Source organism: Furipterus horrens, unplaced genomic scaffold (genome assembly GCF_987537825.1).
Source record: "Furipterus horrens unplaced genomic scaffold, mFurHor1.1.pri manual_scaffold_1, whole genome shotgun sequence".
NCBI classification, from domain to species: Eukaryota; Metazoa; Chordata; class Mammalia; order Chiroptera; family Furipteridae; genus Furipterus; species Furipterus horrens.
In genome coordinates this window covers 172593395-172614413 of record NW_028327171.1, presented here as the reverse complement: position 1 = coordinate 172614413, position 21019 = coordinate 172593395, and the positions used below count along the sequence as shown (strand labels likewise).

Genomic DNA, 21019 nt, shown 5'->3' with positions numbered 1-21019 from the left:
CTGATTCCCTTTTCAATTGTTTTAAAATATTTCAGATAAGCCCAGCCAGCCTGGAGAACTTGAGATTCTTTCAATATCCAGAGATAGTGTCACTCTACAGTGGGAGAAACCTGAATGTGATGGTGGCAAAGACATCCTTGGATACTGGGTTGAATATAGGCAGTCTGGAGACAGTGCCTGGAAAAAGAGCAATAAAGACCGCATCAAGGATAAGCAATTCACAATAGGGGGTTTGCTGGAAGCTACTGAATATGAATTCAGGGTTTTTGCTGAGAATGAGGCTGGGCTTAGCAGACCTCGAAGAACTGCTATGTCTGTAAAGACAAAACTAACATGTAAGTAGCTATTAAGTCTCTGCTTATGATTTACAAACTAAGTAACATGTTAACAGCTAATTCTTCCTCTGTACAAAGCAGATCTCCAGAAAGCTTTATGTGGGTGAGCAAGTGTTTGGAAAGAGTCGCTGACTTTGGCATATGCACACACAAGGAGTAGAGGATACGTTCTACAGGAAGCCAGTCCAAGTACATAACCTCAGTCGATGTTAGCTGCAGTGCACTGAGCACATTCCTACAGCAGTATCTTCCTTGAATGCAACAGTTTTTTTTTTTTACAGTTTGTAATAAGACTTCAAGGGTCAAACAAATGTATCCCACTTCAGTAAATCTAAGTAAGGGGAAAGATAGTACAGATTTATAGAGAATTCCTATTTCCCCAAAACTCTTTACACTGTTAATACCTCCCAATCATAAAGAGAAGTCACTTTGCCTAACAAGGTGCTCACTGAATCCCTGTTTTCCATGTGACCCCAGAAAAATCACTGCAAAGAGCTTTTAAGAATTAGACTCAAGTAAATCATGATCTCTAGTAAAGTCAGTAGGATAAATTCATTCCTGCTATGCAAGGACAGAAGATTATCAATAGTGACAATAATGCATTAATATTATCTTCTACATCCTTCAGCTGGAGAGGCCCCAGGGGTACGCAAAGAAATGATGGATGTTACCACCAAACTGGGTGAAGCTGCTCAACTCTCCTGCCAGATCATTGGAAGGCCTCTTCCTGACATTAAATGGTACCGATTTGGTAAGGAGCTTGTACAAAGCCGGAAGTACAAAATGTCTTCAGATGGACGCACGCATACCCTGACAGTAATGACAGAGGAACAAGAAGATGAAGGTGTTTATACCTGCATAGCTACTAATGAGGTTGGAGAGGTAGAAACCAGTAGTAAGCTTCTCCTGCAAGCAACACCGCAGTTCCATCCTGGTTACCCCCTAAAAGAGAAATATTATGGTGCTGTGGGTTCAACACTTCGACTTCATGTTATGTACATTGGTCGTCCAGTACCTGCCATCACTTGGTTTCATGGCAAGAAACTTTTGCAAAACACAGAAAACACTGCTATTGAAAACACCGAGCACTACACTCATCTCGTCATGAAGAATGTCCAACGTAAGACTCATGCTGGGAAATACAAAGTTCAGCTCAGCAATGTTTTTGGAACAGTTGATGCCATCCTCGATGTGGAAATACAAGGTATTTTATTTTCATTTTCAGTTTTTTTTTTTAATTTTTAAAGCAAAAATATCTTGGGACACATGCTACAGTAACCACTACTATTGTCTTTTCCCTCAACAGATAAGCCAGACAAACCTACAGGACCAATTGTGATTGAAGCTCTATTAAAGAACTCTGTAGTGATCAGCTGGCAGCCACCAGCAGATGATGGGGGCTCCTGGATCACCAATTATGTGGTGGAGAAATGTGAGGCCAAGGAAGGGGCTGAATGGCAATTGGTGTCTTCAGCTATCTCAGTGACAACCTGTAGGATTGTGAACCTCACAGAAAACGCCGGCTACTACTTTCGGGTGTCGGCTCAGAACACTTTTGGCATCAGTGACCCTCTAGAGGTCTCCTCAGTTGTGATCATTAAAAGTCCATTTGGTGAGTACAACCTCTTATAGAACCTGTGCAGTCCTCATGTGGCAAGACCCTTTATATAAAAATATCATTATCAAACTCATTTTAACAGAAGTAAATTTGAGGAGGAAATAGCAAAGATTCAGGTAAAGCATCAGAACCTTTTATGTCACTTAAACTGAATTTTTGCATATCTAAAAGGGCAAATATGGGGTTGGCAAAAGTAGGTTTACAGTTATTCATATGGAAAAAAATACAATAATTAATAAATAAAAATACCAGAATAAACTCTGTTTCGCGTACTGACAACTGTAAACCTATTTCTCCCACCCCTGTATATACCGTCACTTATTCTTTAAAAAGGAACTTTGTGTTTTGATCATTTTTAGCATAAAATAATTCATTTTTTTGGAATAACTTTTTTTTTTTACTGGTCATAATAGCTATTCTTGATAGAACTTTTAATTCATAACACTTTATTTTTTAAAAATAGGCTTTTAATAAAGCTGCTCATTTCACCTCATGACTCAAACCCTTTTTGTCTGTTTGTTTTAAATAGAAAAGCCAAGTGCTCCTGGCAAGCCAACCGTTACTGCTATCACAAAAGATTCTTGTGTTGTGGCTTGGAAGCCACCTGCCAGTGATGGTGGTGCAAAGGTTAGAAATTACTACCTTGAGAAGCGTGAGAAGAAGCAGAATAAATGGATTGCAGTGACAACAGAAGAAATTCGAGAAACTGTCTTCTCAGTAAAAAACCTTATTGAAGGTCTTGAATATGAGTTCCGTGTGAAATGTGAAAACCTAGGTGGGGAAAGTGAATGGAGTGAAATATCAGAACCTGTCACTCCCAAATCTGATGTTCCAATTCAGGCACCACACTTTAAAGAGGAACTAAGAAATCTAAATGTCAGATATCAGAGCAATGCTACTTTGGTCTGCAAAGTGACTGGCCATCCAAAACCTGTTGTAAAATGGTACAGACAAGGCAAAGAAATCATTGCAGATGGATTAAAGTACAGTATTCAAGAGTTCAAGGGTGGCTACCATCAGCTCATTATTGCAAGTGTCACAGATGATGATGCCACAGTTTACCAAGTCAGAGCTACCAACCAAGGGGGATCTGTGTCTGGCACTGCCTCCTTGGAAGTGGAAGGTAAAAACAAATTAGTAAACATAAGTTTGGTGCTAGATGACACATTTTTTCATTGGAAGGGGGCTGTTACACTGACATAATGTTCTGTATTGCTAAATTATATTCTTTTTCCTTTTATTTTGATATAGTTCCTGCTAAGATACACTTGCCTAAAACTCTTGAAGGCATGGGAGCTGTTCATGCTCTCCGAGGTGAGGTGGTCAGCATCAAGATCCCTTTCAGTGGCAAACCAGATCCTGTGATCACCTGGCAAAAAGGACAAGATCTCATTGACAATAATGGCCACTACCAAGTTATTGTCACAAGATCTTTCACCTCACTTGTTTTTGTCAACGGAGTGGAGCGAAAGGATGCTGGTTTCTATGTGGTCTGTGCTAAAAACAGGTTTGGAATTGATCAGAAGACAGTTGAACTGGATGTGGCTGATGTTCCTGACCCACCCAGAGGAGTCAAAGTTAGTGACGTATCACGAGATTCTGTCAACTTAACCTGGACTGAGCCAGCTTCTGACGGTGGCAGCAAAATCACCAACTACATTGTTGAAAAATGTGCAACTACTGCAGAAAGATGGCTTCGTGTAGGGCAGGCCCGAGAAACACGTTACACCGTTATCAACTTATTTGGAAAAACAAGTTACCAGTTCCGTGTAATCGCTGAAAATAAATTTGGCCTGAGCAAGCCTTCTGAGCCTACAGAACCAACCATAACCAAAGAAGATAAGGCCAGAGCTATGAACTATGATGAAGAGGTAGATGAAACCATGGAAGTTTCCATGACTAAAGCATCTCATTCTTCAACCAAGGAACTCTATGAAAAATACATGATTGCTGAAGATCTTGGGCGTGGTCAGTTTGGAATCGTCCACCGTTGTGTTGAAACATCCTCGAAAAAGACATATATGGCTAAATTTGTTAAAGTCAAAGGGACTGATCAGGTTTTGGTAAAGAAGGAAATTTCCATTCTAAATATCGCTAGGCACAGAAACATCTTATACCTCCATGAATCATTTGAAAGCATGGAAGAATTAGTTATGATCTTTGAGTTCATATCTGGACTTGACATATTTGAACGCATTAACACAAGTGCTTTTGAACTTAATGAAAGAGAAATTATAAGTTATGTTCGCCAGGTCTGCGAAGCTCTTGAGTTCTTACATAGTCATAGTATTGGACACTTTGACATCAGACCAGACAATATCATTTACCAAACAAGAAGGAGCTCCACCATTAAAATCATAGAATTCGGTCAAGCCCGTCAGCTGATCCCAGGGGACAACTTTAGGCTTCTGTTCACTGCCCCTGAATACTATGCACCTGAAGTCCACCAGCACGATCTTGTCAGCACAGCCACAGACATGTGGTCACTTGGAACACTGGTGTATGTGCTGTTGAGTGGTATCAATCCATTCCTAGCTGAAACTAACCAACAGATGATTGAGAACATCATAAATGCTGAGTATACTTTTGATGAGGAGGCATTCAAAGACATCAGCCTTGAGGCCATGGATTTTGTTGACCGGCTGTTAGTGAAAGAGAGAAAATCTCGTATGACAGCATCTGAAGCACTCCAGCACCCATGGCTGAAGCAGAAGACAGAAAGAGTCAGGACAAAAGTTATAAGAACATTAAAACACCGGCGTTACTACCACACTTTGATCAAGAAAGACCTAAACATGGTTGTGTCAGCAGCCCGGATCTCCTGTGGTGGTGCAATTCGATCGCAGAGGGGAGTAAGTGTAGCTAAAGTTAAAGTAGCATCCATTGAAATAGGCCCAATTTCTGGACAGATAATGCATGCAATTGGCGAAGAAGGAGGATATGTCAAATATGTCTGCAAAATTGAAAATTATGATCAGTCTACGCAAGTGACCTGGTACTTTGGTGTCAGACAGCTGGAGAATAGTGAGAAATATGAAATCACCTACGAAGATGGAGTGGCTACCATATACATCAAAGACATTACCAAATTCGATGACGGTACCTACAGGTGCAAAGTAGTCAATGACTATGGTGAAGACAGTTCTTACGCAGAGCTGTTTGTTAAAGGCATGAGAGAAGTTTATGACTATTACTGCCGTAGAACCATGAAGAAAATTAAGCGCAGAACAGATACCATGAGACTGCTGGAAAGGCCACCAGAATTTACCCTGCCTCTCTATAACAAGACAGCTTATGTGGGTGAAAATGTCCGGTTTGGAGTGACTATAACTGTCCACCCAGAGCCTCGTGTAACATGGTATAAATCAGGTCAGAAAATCAAACCAGGTGATGATGATAAGAAGTACACATTTGAGTCTGACAAGGGTCTTTACCAATTAACAATCAACAGTGTAACAACAGATGATGATGCTGAATACACTGTTGTGGCAAGGAACAAATACGGTGAGGACAGCTGTAAAGCCAAGCTCACTGTAACCCCACACCCACCTCCAACAGACACAACCTTAAGACCCATGTTCAAACGGCTCCTGGCAAATGCAGAATGCCAAGAAGGCCAAAGTGTCTGCTTTGAGATCAGAGTTTCTGGCATCCCCCCGCCCACACTAAAGTGGGAGAAAGATGGTCAGCCACTGTCCCTTGGGCCTAACATTGAAATTATCCATGAAGGCTTGGATTATTATGCTTTGCACATCCGAGATACTTTGCCTGAAGACACTGGTTATTACAGGGTCACAGCTACAAACACAGCTGGATCCACCAGTTGCCAGGCTCACCTACAAGTGGAACGCTTGAGGTACGTCAAACAAGAATTCAAGAGTAAAGAAGAACGTGAACGACACGTACGAAAACAAATTGACAAGACACTAAGAATGGCTGAAATTCTTTCTGGAACGGAAACTGTGCCACTGACACAGGTAGCCCAGGAGGCTCTGAGAGAAGCTGCCATCCTTTACAAACCAGCTGTCAGCACCAAGACTGTAAAGGGGGAATTCCGACTTGAGACAGAAGAAAAGAAGGAGGAGAGAAAACTCCGTATGCCGTATGAAGTACCAGAGCCACGCAGGCACAAACAGACCGCCATAGAAGAAGACCAACACATCAAGCAGTTTGTGCCTATGTCTGACATGAAATGGTACAAAAAGATACGTGATCAATTTGAAATGCCTGGGAAAATTGACCGTGTTATACAGAAGAGACCCAAGCGTATCCGCCTTTCAAGATGGGAACAGTTCTATGTGACGCCTCTTCCACGCTTTACAGATCAATACAGACCTAGATGGCGTATTCCCAAACTGACCCAAGATGATCTTGAAATGGTGAGGCCAGCCCGCCAACGTACACCTTCTCCTGATTATGCTTTCTACTACCGACCTAGAAGACGTTCTCTTGGTGATATCTCGGATGAAGAATTACTCCTTCCCATTGACGACTATTTAGCAATGAAAAGAACAGAGGAAGAGAGGCTGCGTCTGGAAGAAGAGCTTGAGTTAGGTTTTTCAGCTTCTCCCCCCAGCCGAAGCCCTCCACGTTTTGAGCTTTCTAGTCTGCGTTACTCTTCACCACAAGCTCACGTCAAAGTGGAGGAAACAAGAAAAGACTTCAGATATTCAACATATCACGTCCCAACGAAGGCTGAGACCAGTACAAGTTACGCGGAGCTGCGGGAACGGCATGCCCAGGCCTCATACAGACAGCCCAAACAGCGGCAAAGGATCATGGCCGAGAGAGAGGACGAAGAATTGCTTCGGCCAGTCACAACCTCCCAGCGTCTCTCAGAATACAAAAGCGAGCTTGACCACATGTCAAAGGAACAAAAGTCTAGAAAGAAGTCAAGACGACAGAGAGAAGTGACAGAAATAACAGAAATTGAGGAAGAATATGAACTCACAAAACGTGCTCATAGAGAGTCATCCTCATCTGTGTCTAGACTACTGAGACGCCGGCGCTCCCTGTCTCCAACTTACATTGAATTAATGAGGCCAGTGTCTGAGCTGATCCGATCACGTCCACCACCAGCTGAGGAATACGAAGATGACACAGAAAGAAGGTCTCCCACTCCGGAGAGAACTCGCCCACGTTCCCCCAGCCCCGTGACTAGCGAGAGATCACTCTCAAGATTTGAGAGATCAGCAAGATTTGATATCTTTTCCAGGTATGAGTCCATGAAAGCTGCCTTAAAGACTCAGAAGACATCAGAAAGGAAGTATGAAGTTTTGAGTCAGCAGCCATTTACACTGGACCATGCCCCACGGATCACGCTGAGGATGCGCTCCCACAGGGTACCATGTGGCCAGAATACTCGATTTATCTTGAACGTTCAGTCTAAGCCAACTGCCGAGGTTAAATGGTACCACAATGGTGTAGAACTCCAAGAGAGCAGTAAGATTCGTTACACCAACATGAGTGGGGTCCTGACCCTGGAAATTCTGGACTGTCATATTGATGACAGTGGAACATACCGTGCTGTGTGCACCAACTACAAAGGTGAAGCTTCCGACTATGCGACCTTGGACGTAACAGGAGGGGATTATACCACCTACGCTTCCCGGCGCAGAGACGAGGACGTCCCCCGATCCATTTTCCCTGAGCTGACAAGAACAGAGGCATATGCAGTTTCATCGTTCAAGAAAACATCTGAGATGGAAGCTTCTTCTTCGGTCAGGGAAATGAAATCACAGATGACAGAGACAAGGGAAAGTCTCTCATCATATGAACACCATGCGTCTGCAGAAATGAGAAGGGCTACAGTAGAAGAAAAGTCACTGGAAGAAAAATCCACACACAGAAAGATCAAGTCCACTTTGGCAGCAAGAATTTTAACCAAGCCAAGGTCCATAACTGTCTCTGAAGGAGAGTCTGCAAGGTTTTCCTGCGACACAGATGGTGAGCCAATACCAACTGTGACCTGGCTGCGTGGAGGACAAGTGATCAGTACTTCTACCCGCCACCAAGTGACAACCACAACGTACAAATCAACCTTTGAGATATCTTCAGTCCAGGCTTCGGATGAGGGCAACTACAGCTTGGTGGTAGAAAACAGTGAGGGAAGGGAAGAGGCACAGTTCAGTCTGACTATTCAAAAGTCCAGGGTTACTGAAAAGGCTGTGACATCACCACCGAAGGTCAAATCCCCAGAGCCTCAGGTGAAATCACCGGAAGGAGTTAAGTCTCCTAAACGAGTGAAATCCCCAGAACTGGTGACTTCTCACCCAAAAGCAATATCACCCACAGAGACAAAACCCACACTAACAGAGAAAGTTGGGCAGCTACCAGTCTCTGGTCCACCCAAAATAACTCAGTCCCTGAAAGCAGAAGCTGTTAAAGATATTGCAAAGCTGACCTGTGCAGTCGAAAGCAGTGTATTATGTGCCAAAGAGGTCACCTGGTATAAAGATGGCAAGAAACTGAAGGAAAATGGGCATTTCCAGTTTCATTATTCAGCAGATGGTACCTATGAGCTCAAAATTCTTAACCTCACTGAATCTGATTGTGGAGAATACATTTGTGAGATTTCTGGTGAAGGTGGAACTTCCAAAACGAACTTACAGTTTACGGGACAAGCCTTTAAGAGCATTCATGAGCAGGTGTCAAGCATATCAGAAACTAAGAAATCAGCTCAGAAGACTGTTGAATCAACAGAAACCAAAAAATTGGCTCAGAAAACTGCTGAGTCAACAGAAACCAAGAAATCAGCTGAGAAAACTGCTGAGTTGACAGAAACCAAGAAATCGGCTGAGAAAACTGCTGAGTTGACAGAAACCAAGAAATCAGCTGAGAAAACTGCTGAGTTGACAGAAACCAAGAAATTGGCTGAGAAAACTGCCAAGTCAACAGAAGCCAAGAAATCAGCTCCAAAAACAGCTGAGTCAACAGAAACCAAGAAAACTGAAACAAAAGCTCCTGAGCCAATATCCTCAAAGCCAGTAATTGTTACTGGGCTGCAGGATACAACTGTTTCTTCAGACAGCATCGCTAAGTTTGCAGTAAAAGCTTCTGGAGAACCCTGGCCAACTGTCATCTGGACAAAGGATGGAAAGGTAACCAGTTCTTAAATGCCCTTTAATTTTTGTCTAAAAACTAACCTTTTCCTTCATCCTCATCTCCCAAGTAAAGGTGAAAATTAAATCACTTTTTAAAACTCAAATAACTTGCATTCTACAGGCTATTACACGTGGAGGTAAATATAAACTCTCTGAAGACAAAGGAGAATTCATCTTTGAAATCGATAAGACTGATACTTCTGACAGCGGGCTTTATACTTGTACAATAACAAATTCAGCTGGATCTGTGTCCTCTAGTTGCAAATTGACCATAAAAGGTAAGTTGACTTTTGTTCCTACCAACAGTTTTCAGAAAACATTTCTAAACATTTCTCCCAAACACACACATAGGCACACACAAGAAAGTATTAATACTGTTTTCCAAATTCCAGAATGCCATTTGTACACAAATGTAGAACTACACATATTTGAAGTTAGCATATACTTTTATATTCACATAAAAATCATTTATTAAGTACCTTATTGAATGTGGCGTTATATAAAATTCTATAGACCCAGCCCCTGCTCCCAGGAATGTTTAAGAATAAAGTCAGGTGAATATACAAAATGGTACTTCTTCCCTAAACCTTCACTTTGCTAAGTTAATGAAAGAGCTATATCAGCTTTCCCAAATAAAATTAGTTTGCTGTCATCTCAATTGACTAAAATATAATTCATTTTTTTATTAATCAAAACACATACCTCTCCTAAATTCTTTGACTATTCTTCTCAAGACTTTTCTTTTTCCCGTAGTCATTGGAATGATCTTCAATTTAGTTTACATTAAAGAATTATTACACTGATTTCAAAAGTCAAGCATCGTAGTTTTCCAAGATTGGGGCTGCGAAAGAATTTGGTGTTACGTACACTGCATGCAGACGTCGACGTCAACGTTTTTTTCCTTTGTATATCGTTCACTTGCAGAATCTACAAGAGTATAGGGTGGGGCCTCTTTCCAATTAAGTTTGTCTTACAGAGGTTTCTTTTTTAGCTGTAAAAGACACTGAGACACAGAAAGTATCTACACAAAAGACTTCCGAAATTACATCCCAAAAGAAGGCCGTTGTCCAAGAGGAAATATCCCAAAAAGCCTTAATTTCTGAAGAAACCAAGAAGTCAGAGGTGAAATCTCAAGAAAAGTTAGCCCTCATGGAGGAAGCTTCAAAGGTTATGATTTCTGAAAAAGTCAAGAAATCAGAAGCAGCCTCCCTGGAAAAATCCGTCGTCCATGAGGAAGTCACTAAAACATCACAGGCATCGGAAGAAATCAGAACTCAAGCTGAAATTAGAGCCTTTTCTACTCAGATGAGCCTAACTGATGGTCAGAAAGTGACTTTAAAAGCCAGCATCGCTGGTGCCACTGATGTGAAATGGGTACTAAATGGAGTAGAGCTCACTAACTCCGAGGAGTACAGATATGGTGTCTCGGGCAGTGATCAGACCTTAACCATCAAACAGGCGAGTCACAAAGATGAAGGAATCCTCACCTGCATCGGCAAAACCCGTCAAGGAATTGTCAAGTGTCAGTATGACTTGACCTTGAGCCAAGACCTCTCAAATGCCCCTGCCTTCATCTCACAGCCCCGATCTCAAAATGTCAACGAAGGGCAAAGCGTTCTCTTTTCTTGTGAAATCACCGGTGAGCCCTCCCCTGACATTGAATGGTTTAAAAACAACCTGCCGGTAAGTTTTAATTATTAATTTATTATTGAAGAAAATTTTAAACACTACATCTACTCCCAAAGACCTCAAAGAAACACATTTTTTACTCCTTTTTAGATTTCTATTTCTTCAAATATCAGCGTAAGTCGCTCCAGAAATGTATATTCTCTTGAAATCCACAACGCATCGGTAAGCGACAGTGGAAAGTACACAATAAAGGCCAAAAATTTCCATGGCCAATGTTCAGCTACTGCTTCCTTAACAGTCCTTCGTAAGTAACCTTCACCAGTTTCTTTATTGTTTAAGGCCTTTACGTGTGGACAGTATCTTTTTTCCTTTGTTTTCTGAGCACAGCAAACTCAGGAGCTTCATTCAATTCCATGTGTAAGAGGCACAGGCCTCCTGTGTGAACTCATTCTTATGATCCATTTCTTTACAGCTCGACAGAAGTATGGATAAATTAACTTTCAAAGCAAAGTTACCAACTGCCCTGTTATGTTTATTTTCCGAATGCACAATGTATAAATTCTTTTCTCTATGCCTAACCATTTTTCTCCTAGTGATTCTAGTACCTGCATGTAATGTGATGATAGAAACATAAGGATTCATTTGTTGGAGACACTGAGCTAGCTCTTGACAAATGTATGTATGGATGTATTTGCTTATGCTTCCACAGCAAATGGGGTTACGTTTCTATGTGTGTTGAAGTTTACCATTTCTGTAAGTCCATGTCAGATGTCACAAATTAACCAGATGTCATTGATGTTCACTGTATCTGCTATGCTCCACAGCTCTAGTGGAAGAACCTCCCAGAGAGGTAGTATTGAAGACCGGTGGTGACACAAGCTTGCAAGGAAGCTTCTCGTCTCAGTCAGTCCAAATGTCTGCCTCTAAGCAGGAGGCGTCCTTCAGCAGTTTCAGCAGCAGCAGTGCTAGCAGCATGACTGAAATGAAATTTGCGAGCATGTCTGCCCAAAGCATGTCCTCCATGCAAGAGTCCTTTGTAGCAATGAGTTCCAGCAGTTTTATGGGACAATCTAGTATGACACAACTGGAAAGCTCAACTAGTAGAATGCTTAAAGCAGGCGGCAGAGGTGAGCAATAAAATGACTGGTAGTGGTCAACAAGCCCAATAGCATGGGCTGGTCTTTAATTCATATAATTCAGTAGAAAGCAAATCGTTGTTTTTTCCATGATCCTAAAACTTTCTGTTGTTTTTGCCTAAAGGAATTCCACCTAAAATTGAAGCTCTTCCCCCTGACATCAGCATTGATGAGGGCAAAGTTTTAACAGTAGCCTGTGCTTTTACTGGTGAGCCTACCCCGGAAATAACATGGTCGTGTGGTGGAAGAAAAATCCAAAATCAAGAAGAGGGGAGATTCCATATTGAAAACACAGAGGACCTGACGACTCTGATCATCATGAACGTACAGAAACAGGATGGTGGACTCTATACCCTGAGCTTAGGGAATGAATTTGGATCTGATTCTGCTACTGTGAATATAAATATTCGATCCATTTAAGAGGGCCTGTGCTCTCATACTCACTCATTCTTAACCTTTCACAAACGATTCACATGGACTAATCTTTCTGATCTGTAAATATTAAGAAAAAAAGTAGTTTTGTATCAACTTAAATGAGTCAAAGTTCAAAATATGCATTTCAATCTTTTCTAATTGTTGACCTAAGAATATTATACATTTTCTAGTGACATGTACATACTGTATATAGCCGGATTAACGGTTATAAAGTTTTGTACCTTTATTTTATGACATTTTACACTGTAACTTTGGAAACTAACTGTTGGTAGGAGAAAGTTTCTTATGGGACGAATACCCTGCTCAACACTTAATCTTTGTGCCTCAACATAACGTTGATGTCTAAGCTTGCCTCAATGGGTTGAGAAATTCCCCATTGAAGATGTCCTAGCCACCTAAAAGATCATGCTGTGCACATTACCTGACAAGTGCACCAATACCTGCTGAATCAGAAATGTAAGGCATCGGTGATGTTTGCATTTACCCTCCTGTAAGCAACACTTGAATGTCTTACATTTTCTCTGATCATGTCACACTTAAAATTATCATGACTTAAATGTTACCAGAGCAAAGTGTAACGGCCAACACTTTGTTCGCTCATTTCACACTGTATCTGACCATAGAGAGTGCCTGGGTAGCTTGGAAAAGTAACATCGCCTGGCCATCCCCTCATTTAACCAAGCTATTCAGGTGTTCCTATGTCGGAGCAGTGCCAACTCTTGGAGGTCCCGGGGTGCAGCCAATGCCTTTGTGTGGTAGCTCTAAATTTAAATTACCCTGAGAAACTGGGGCAACTAAGCAATGAGTCGAGCCGCAGCAAAAAATAACAACAACAAAAACAAAGCTGTCGTTAAACTAAAAACAACAACAATATTACTAACTGCCCATAATATCAATCTGATGTAGTTCTTTTCCTGCAAGTATAAATTCAATTGTTAGTTATAATTGTCAAACCTCCTTGAGCTAGTAACAACAAAATAAAGCAAGCTATCTGCACCTCAAAATATGTGGCTGCTTGTTTTCTGTGAAATTCTGGGGTTGGGGTGGTACACACCATCGCAAATCACAGAAATGATCATAAGATAAAGCAACTCAAGTTCGAAATAGCCCATATTCATAAGTTCATCAAAGCAAGTATTTAAATTATTGTGCTAAATGTAGCCAACAATTTTTTTTAATGTAGTTATAATTCTCATGGATAAATTTATCCTCAAAAGTTAACAAAACTCCCTCAAAATAGTAGATTAAATCTTCTAATCTTATCATGAAAATTATTTTTATGGGAGCTGATTCAACTAAATCTATCAAAGACACTCAACAGCTACAATATCTTGTGCTAAATACCACACAGAACAACGCAAAAATGAGCAAAATGATATAGACCTTGTCCCTCAAGGAGTGTAGTGAAGAGAAAATGACAACTTCAAGGAGTATGATTAATTGTGCACCTGACATTGACTGTTACAGCTCCAAACAAAACAAATAAAGGTCCTCAAAATTCAAGAACTTGTTTTAAATGCTACAAGTACCTTGCTTTTTAAAACAACAGATCTATACTTGACAATAAAATATCTAGCGCCAGAAATATCTCTATTTATCCACTTCAATTAGATCACTGCAATTGTAAACCTATAAAGTTGATTCTTTGTCCAAATTATCTCCTAAATGTAGGTACAAGTTACAAATGTAAATACAAGTACAATTACATGTACTCCTATACGTAAGTACAAGTGGCCAAGACTGAAGCAAATGTACTGTCGATTTTTATTCTCCAAAGTAAGATCTTGGGTTTTCAGCGACTTATCCAGCAAGTATTGTCTTACGTTAGATTCCCTAAAAGCAGAATATTGGAGGCATTGCTATCAGGAAAAAAAGGGAAGCAGGAATTCGGTCGGTCTCAGCAGGAGCTTCAGCCTAGTCCCACAGGGAGTGCTGGGTTTGGGGAGAATAACCTCCCAGTTTGGGGGGGTGGGGGGTGGGCTTCGGCTAGAGCAGTCTCTGCAAACTGGGGCAGCTAAGCAGACAGTACTCCAGAAACTGAGTCAGGTACACACAACCTGGGGGAATCTGAGGTACCAACAGCACCCACACTACACCATCTAACAACTTGAAATGCTTAGTCTTACCTTAAAATGAGAGAGGCAGGAGTTACGGGGTGATTTCTGAGAATGAGTCCCAGCACTGACATGCTAATACTTAAACAAGCCTTGTCCCTGATTGAGATACGGTCTGTGCCGATGAGAACCTTAAAGCTGAACGGATTTAGCACTTCCGCAGTTGCAATTTCCCGGTCCTGAGATCCCAAGTCCCCCTGGGAGAGAGAGGAGGGGCAACGATCTACCTGGCGACGGAGGTCGTCGCCACCGGCAAAGCCTGGGAGAGCAGCTCCCTTTGGCCAAGTGGTCGCAAGTGAAAAGACTGCTTACCGAGGGTTCTGGAAGTCAGTCCGTCAGACGCAGTGCAGCAGGAATGACAAGAACCCCTACCTGGATCTAAAGCCAGCCTCCTTCCCCGAGCTCCTCCGACACTAAAGCTCCGCGCGGAGCGGGGAGGGGATTCCTGCTCCACCCCGCCCCACATCCAGCAATCCTCCGTAGTTTCTCCACATCACTGCATTTCCAATTGAGACCACCTATTCTCTCCGCGTGTCGGTAGGGGGCGACAAAGCGCAGCAAGCCGGGCCTCCTCGTTCCACCAAGGGACAAAACCCATGAGAAATCTTCACTGTCCTGCTCCTCTCTTTGCTGAATCCTTACTCTTTTATAAACCGCACATCCTGGCTCCATGATAGGCAGCATAATATAGGAATTATACATCCTCACTGAAAAACCAGAGTACCAATTTCAAATCTAGGATCTGCTAACTTATGTGACCTGGGACAGGTTCTCATCCATAAAATGGGAATAACAGCAGCATCGGCCTCACAGGGTTGTTGTGAGGATTCAACAAGTTACTACCTGGCACATCACTGGGTAAGTACCATCATGATCACTTGATGTATTAGCTTGCTAGGGCTGCTCGAACAAAGTACCACAAACTATGTGTGTGTGTGGGGGGGGGGGTGACTTATACACAGAAAGGCTAGAAGTCCAAAATGAAAGTCTCAGCAGGATTTGTTCCTTTTGAGGGCTGTTAGGGAAGGACCCGGTCCACGCTACTGTTTGGCTTTCAGATGGTCACCTTCTTGTGCCCATAGCATTCTCCTTGTGTTCATGTGTTGGTCCCAATTTCCTCCATTTAAATGGACTCCAGCATATTAGGATCCACCCTAACTTTACCTTATTTTAACTTTATTATCCATGTAAAGACTCTATCTCCAAATAAAGTCACATTCTGAGATACTGAGGACTTCAACATATTTTTCGGGGGGAGGACACAGTTCAACCCGTAACACCAGACATGATGGGTATGGGGTAACACTTTATAAGAACTATTTTGATGGATTTCCTTAAAAGATGAATTTATCATATCTATTCAGTAGTAGCTGATTATGAAGATGAACCATGTAGAGGTAGGGAGGTAGATAAATCAGAAACAATAAAATAACAGGTTAAATTGGCAGTCTCCATTGTGACTGGTTCAGGAATATTGTTTTATGATTGTGTTCCAGAAAGAGAAAGTAATTTGTATCTGTTTATTCTGCCCCAAATGTAATTTTGAGAAATTCAAGCAGAGAAAGTCCAGTTGCCTTGTAACAGGAGAAAATAGTGTCTGCTAGACAAATAGAAGGACTTTTGAAAATAGATTGGCCCATCAATTTTAATTCTAAGGTAATAAAAAGTGAAAGCTTAGTTTTATGGTTTTTGGTATGTCTGGGTCAATATTTCCCAAACTCTTCCTGGGGATGTTTGGTTCCACAACCAAATAAACTTAGGACTTGTACTCCTTTTTTTATTTTTCAATTACAGTTTATACTCAATATTATTTTGTATTAGTGTCAGTTGTACAGCATAGTGGTTAGACAATCATATACTTTAAAGTGTTCCCTCAATATTTTCAGTACCCACCTGGCACTATACATAGTTATTATAGTATTAGTGACTATATTTCCTAGGCTGTAGTTTACATGCCTATGACTAATTTGTAACTATCAAGTTGTGCATCTTCATTCCTTCATCTTTTTCACCCAGTTCCCCAACCCCCCTCCTCTCTGGCAACCATCAGTGAGGACTAAGGTAAGGTAATGATACTTTTTTATGCAAGACTACTCAGAGCCTTTCATGAACTAGTATGTGGTCATTCTCCAAGAGGTAATACAGTGCTCCCCGATCTAATTTGGTGATGGAACTGTTTTCATTGGTGCTGCACATGACGCAGGCTGGGACAGAGGGTGGAACCATGGAAAGTGTTAAGTGGACTAGATCTTGGTAGAAGGCGGAACTGGATATCACCTAAAAAATGAAAGTGCTATCATTTAAAAAAAAAAACCTAAGGTGTTGGAGAGCACATGGCTGGGGCCTCTGATCCAGTCAGAGAAGTGGAGAACAGTCAGGTTAGAGGAAGCTGCATGTAAATGCTGTGACCTGAAGTGTGGGGTAAGGAGGAGTAGGGCAGGGCTTTCAGGTAGAGGACCCTTGCACCTGCAGAGGTCTGGGCACAAGGGAGAGCACGATACAGAAAAAAAAAAAAATAGAGAAAAAAGAAAAGGTTAGTAAGGCTGGTACAAGAACTTCTGCAGGGCTGGGAGTGAGAGGCAGGACAATGTTGCATATATCACATTACTGAGTTTGGGCTTTTCCCTAGGAGGTAAGGGGAACCATGAACGAGATTAAAGCAAACCAGTGACTTGACCAAACTTTAGTTTTACGAAGTCTTTAGCTATTCTGAGAAAACTATGATGTTGATTTGTCATTCTACATAAAAGAGCTTATGTCCTCCTGGGGCACTCCACTCATAGGAAGGAAGACGACCTACCACCAAATTTCTAGCCCATGGTGGCCCTGTAATTTTAGCTCAGGGGTTTTATTACTATCTGTGGAAAGGTCTACCTTAAGCTTGTCTGGGGACCTCAGGATACATGTAATAAAGGCAGGCTGATAGACTGTCCAGGTGATACAGAGAGATTTGATTAAGGTCACTGGGGAGAAGTAGAAGGCCATAGGAGGAGTTTGCCGAGGCAATGGAAGACAGTCTAGGCTGAGAAACTAAATGCCTCCAGAGCCAATGGAAATAAAAAGAGGAGCTTTTCTGGCTCCTGAGCTGGATCTCTCTCAAGTTCTGGCTCTGGCTTGGGCTCTCAGGGTCTTCTTCCTCAAGGATCCTTGGATGATCTTGCTGCAGCTGCCTGCGTTTCCCAACGGACAGTATTTTGTATGGGAAGGAACTCTGGGTATAGTCTAGGATCAGGCTGGCCTGGCAGAGGGTAACACGTTTATTCTTCGGGTGTTCTTGAGGGAACAGGCTCTGAGGCAGAAGCCTGCCATTCTTCCAGAATTGTGTCGCTTTTGTGTAATATGTTGTTTCAGTTTGTAAACCAACCCTATAGAAACTAAGGAGGGAAAAGATAGAACCCAGGTGTTAGTTTAGCCTTAATTGATAGGCTTAACTAATTAAAGCTGTGACTTGATAGGCTTAAGTGACTGCTGTTGAATAAAGACTCCTTTCCTTTATCCCCAAACCTTTGCCTCTGGAATTTTGCTTAGAGGGTGGCGGTGGGCAGTGGACCCAAATTGCTGTTCTGTAACACGGGCACAGGAAGAGGGTGGGAGGGCCCCTACTGCCCACAACCTTTTCAGTGACACTGCCTTCTCTGTGGAATTGGTGGTGGAGAAGTAGAAGAGTCTGGCCCAGCCAGCAAGCTCTCCTGAGAATGTGGTGCCAGGATTGCGGCCCTTGGAAATAACTCCCCATTCACTCCTGCTCCATTTTAAGAAAAGACAGAAAGCAGGTAAGAGGAGTGTGCAGATATACTAATGCTTTCCAATTTGTCAGGAATTACTGGGAAAGGATAGCGTGTCCTAAATGTCAGGATTCCAAACCAGAAATTCGTGCTTATCCCGAGATCTTTAGAGGTCCACAGGCTCCCTGAGATGATGTCTATGTCTATTTTCTAAGGTCATAATTTGTGGTTTTCATTTCATTTTGAAAGATGCAAATGATTCCAAAAGTTTAAAAAATACTGCCCTATGTGCTTCAGAGAAGGAGCAGACAGATAGATGCCTAAGCCATTTGAGCAATACCTATGCCCAGCATTCCATAAAAAGAGGCCGTGAGAAGCTCCGTGTTGGAAACCCTTCTAGGGCCGAGGCTCAGAATTCCTTTCCTTCAGCGTCCAGCAGGGGCTGCTGTTGATAATGAGCTTTGTGCAGGCGCATACTTACCTAAAGGCCGTTCCAAACCAGCAGAGACTCAAGGACAAAGGCTTCTTGCTAAACTCCCTGAGTGATAGAGGCAGTCCCTAGAGATGTGGACGGCACCGGTCTGACACCAGTTTCTGTCTTAGAGAGGAACACGGGGACAGAATTATTCTCTAATTGCAACGCATGGATGAAGTCAGCCTACCGTTGAGGGCCAGCTCCATCTGGGACTACTGTAATGTTTTCAGATTGCAGTCAGGTGAGGCACACAGGTACTCCTTGTTCCTCAACCTGCGAAGAACCCGGCCCATATAAATAGGGGAGATTGGCTGTCTCACCTTCTCTCACTTTTCTGCCTAGACCCCAAAAAAGTTGGAGAGAAGGGACACCATCTGGTCCATCAGCCTGAAATCAGATGGGAGACCAAGATGCCCTGTCCTAACAGACGGAAGGACCACTAAGGGGAAGAGAATGAGGCCCCTGATGGAGAGATCCACAGAAAGGAAAGCTGAAAGTGGAGAACATTGAGATCCAGGGTCTTCAAATTACAGGCCCCAAGGCTCCACAGTAAGTAGCAATCGTGCTACAGAGTGAGCGGGCAAGAGCGCACCTGTGCAAGGAGAGGGCTCTGTTCCACTTTCAGGATTGTCAGAGCTCCAGGGTGGAGTCAACAGCAACATTCCTCCAGGTCCTGCCCTGTAAAAAGGCCCCTCAGTTCCTGCTAAGTCAGTCCCTTTTCTCAGAAAAGGCCAGAAATACAGAACACTTGACTGGCTAGGAAATAGGGTGCTTATCCAACCCCACGTGTCATGTGATCGAACAGCAGTGGGAGAGCCAAAAGCTTCCTGGAAATGTTACGGGCTCTAAAGAAATTACAGACAAGAACCTTTCCAATGTTCCAGGAAGGAGGTATCCTGACAAAACAAATCAGCATGATTCTGGGTGGTGCTGAGACAGAGGGAAGCCAGCCTAGGACTCCCGGATGTTTAGGGTAGGAACCACTGCCACGATGAGGGAAGTTTCTGAGAGCGGAGCACTGGGTAGACATTCCAGAGAATGGGAAGCATTCGGTTTCATGTGTTTCTGTTTGAGATTAGGATGAGTACATGTCTGACTTAAAGGGAAATCTCTCTCTCTCTTTCAAAGAAGAATGTCCAAGTAAGGGTACATGTGAAAAAGTGTTCTTACAACGACCATAAGTTTTATTTTTCCTTAATACACAAGGTAGCTGTGAAAAGGGATTGAAAGAGCACAACTGTCAGCCCAGCGACCTTTTTTTTTTTTTAGCTCCTTTCTTTGCCATTTTAGGGAGAGCAGAGTTTGGTGGTGATGGTGATGATGATGTTGGTGGGTGTTTCCCTCACTTCTGTCCCAGGTCAGAAAATCACTTCTAGCTGTTAACCTGCTGATGTGAGCACATAGGACTAGTTTCATTTTCCAACCCTGTAGGAAAATGGCATGACTTAAGACAGAAAACCAGAGAAGGAAGCAAAAGGCAGGGCATATGAATGTGGACATTTGCCCTAATATCACCTCCAGCAGCACCCCTCAAACTTGGAAGTGCAGGAGTCACCTGGAGGTCTTACTGAAATGCAGAATCTCGTTCAGAAGATCTAGGTTGAGGGCCTGAGATTCTGCACTTCTAACAAGCTCCCAAGCGAAGTTAATGCTGCTAAGCCTCACACCATGCTACTAAGGACCTGGAAAAATATTTGGCCTTTTCAGGCTATGACATGGTGACCCCAAACTTTAATGCTATATATACATACCTCTTCTTAAATACAAGGGTTTTCACCTAGTTCTTTGGTTCTCAATCTTGGCTCCCCATTAGAGTTACTGGGAGCTTTAAGAACTACTGATGACTGGGTTCCAACCCCAGAGATTCTGCTAGAATTGCTCTGAGTCAACCTAGGCATCAGTAAGTTTGAATGATCCAGGGGGTTTCTAATGTTCAACCACTGACCCTGATCTAGCCAAATAAAATGACCCACTTAATGTTTTCACTTAAAGATTCAATATTACTTCTCCTATTTTTCTCATGTCATAGCACTAACTTTAATATAGCCAATCAGATTTTGCATTTAAGTGTGCAGCAAACCAGTTGTCACATTCTTTTTATTTTTAAAGCTCAGGGTTATCATTCCTTAAACTTTCAAAACATGCTTTACTTAAATATTTCTCATTGACATGGCAAATTTATTAAACATTTTCCCCCATTGTTGACATGGCTCAGTTTTATTGATTTATAAAATTGCTACAATACTTTAAACAAGCAGAATTTTCATAACAAAAATATAAAGTACACCCTTTGGCATTTAAAAGAGAAAAAAAATACTTACAAAATAACTATACATATATTTTTGAATGAAATTTATTTTTCCCCTGGAAATAAAAATCCTAGTCTAAAAATGTTTCAAAATTAAAGTGCTTAGTTATATCAATTTAAAGCCATATTTTCTATTAGGTT

General features: G+C 42.1%; 1 protein-coding gene across 3 annotated transcripts in view; it reads left to right on the top strand.

Moving 5' to 3' along the window:
• TTN (titin) overlaps nucleotides 1–13260 on the top strand; it is a 269733-nt gene extending 256473 nt beyond the window's left edge. For all 3 annotated transcript variants that reach the window (XM_090281173.1, XM_090281165.1, XM_090281190.1), the window contains 10 exons: nucleotides 36–335; nucleotides 964–1539; nucleotides 1642–1947; nucleotides 2483–3076; nucleotides 3205–9053; nucleotides 9178–9334; nucleotides 10048–10739; nucleotides 10836–10989; nucleotides 11510–11812; nucleotides 11946–13260. In XM_090281173.1, coding sequence (XP_090137299.1) covers nucleotides 36–335; nucleotides 964–1539; nucleotides 1642–1947; nucleotides 2483–3076; nucleotides 3205–9053; nucleotides 9178–9334; nucleotides 10048–10739; nucleotides 10836–10989; nucleotides 11510–11812; nucleotides 11946–12241 — 9227 coding nt within the window. In that variant the 3' untranslated portion in view covers nucleotides 12242–13260. The remainder of the gene's footprint in view (nucleotides 1–35; nucleotides 336–963; nucleotides 1540–1641; nucleotides 1948–2482; nucleotides 3077–3204; nucleotides 9054–9177; nucleotides 9335–10047; nucleotides 10740–10835; nucleotides 10990–11509; nucleotides 11813–11945) is intronic.
• Nucleotides 13261–21019: the final 7759 nt, after the last annotated feature.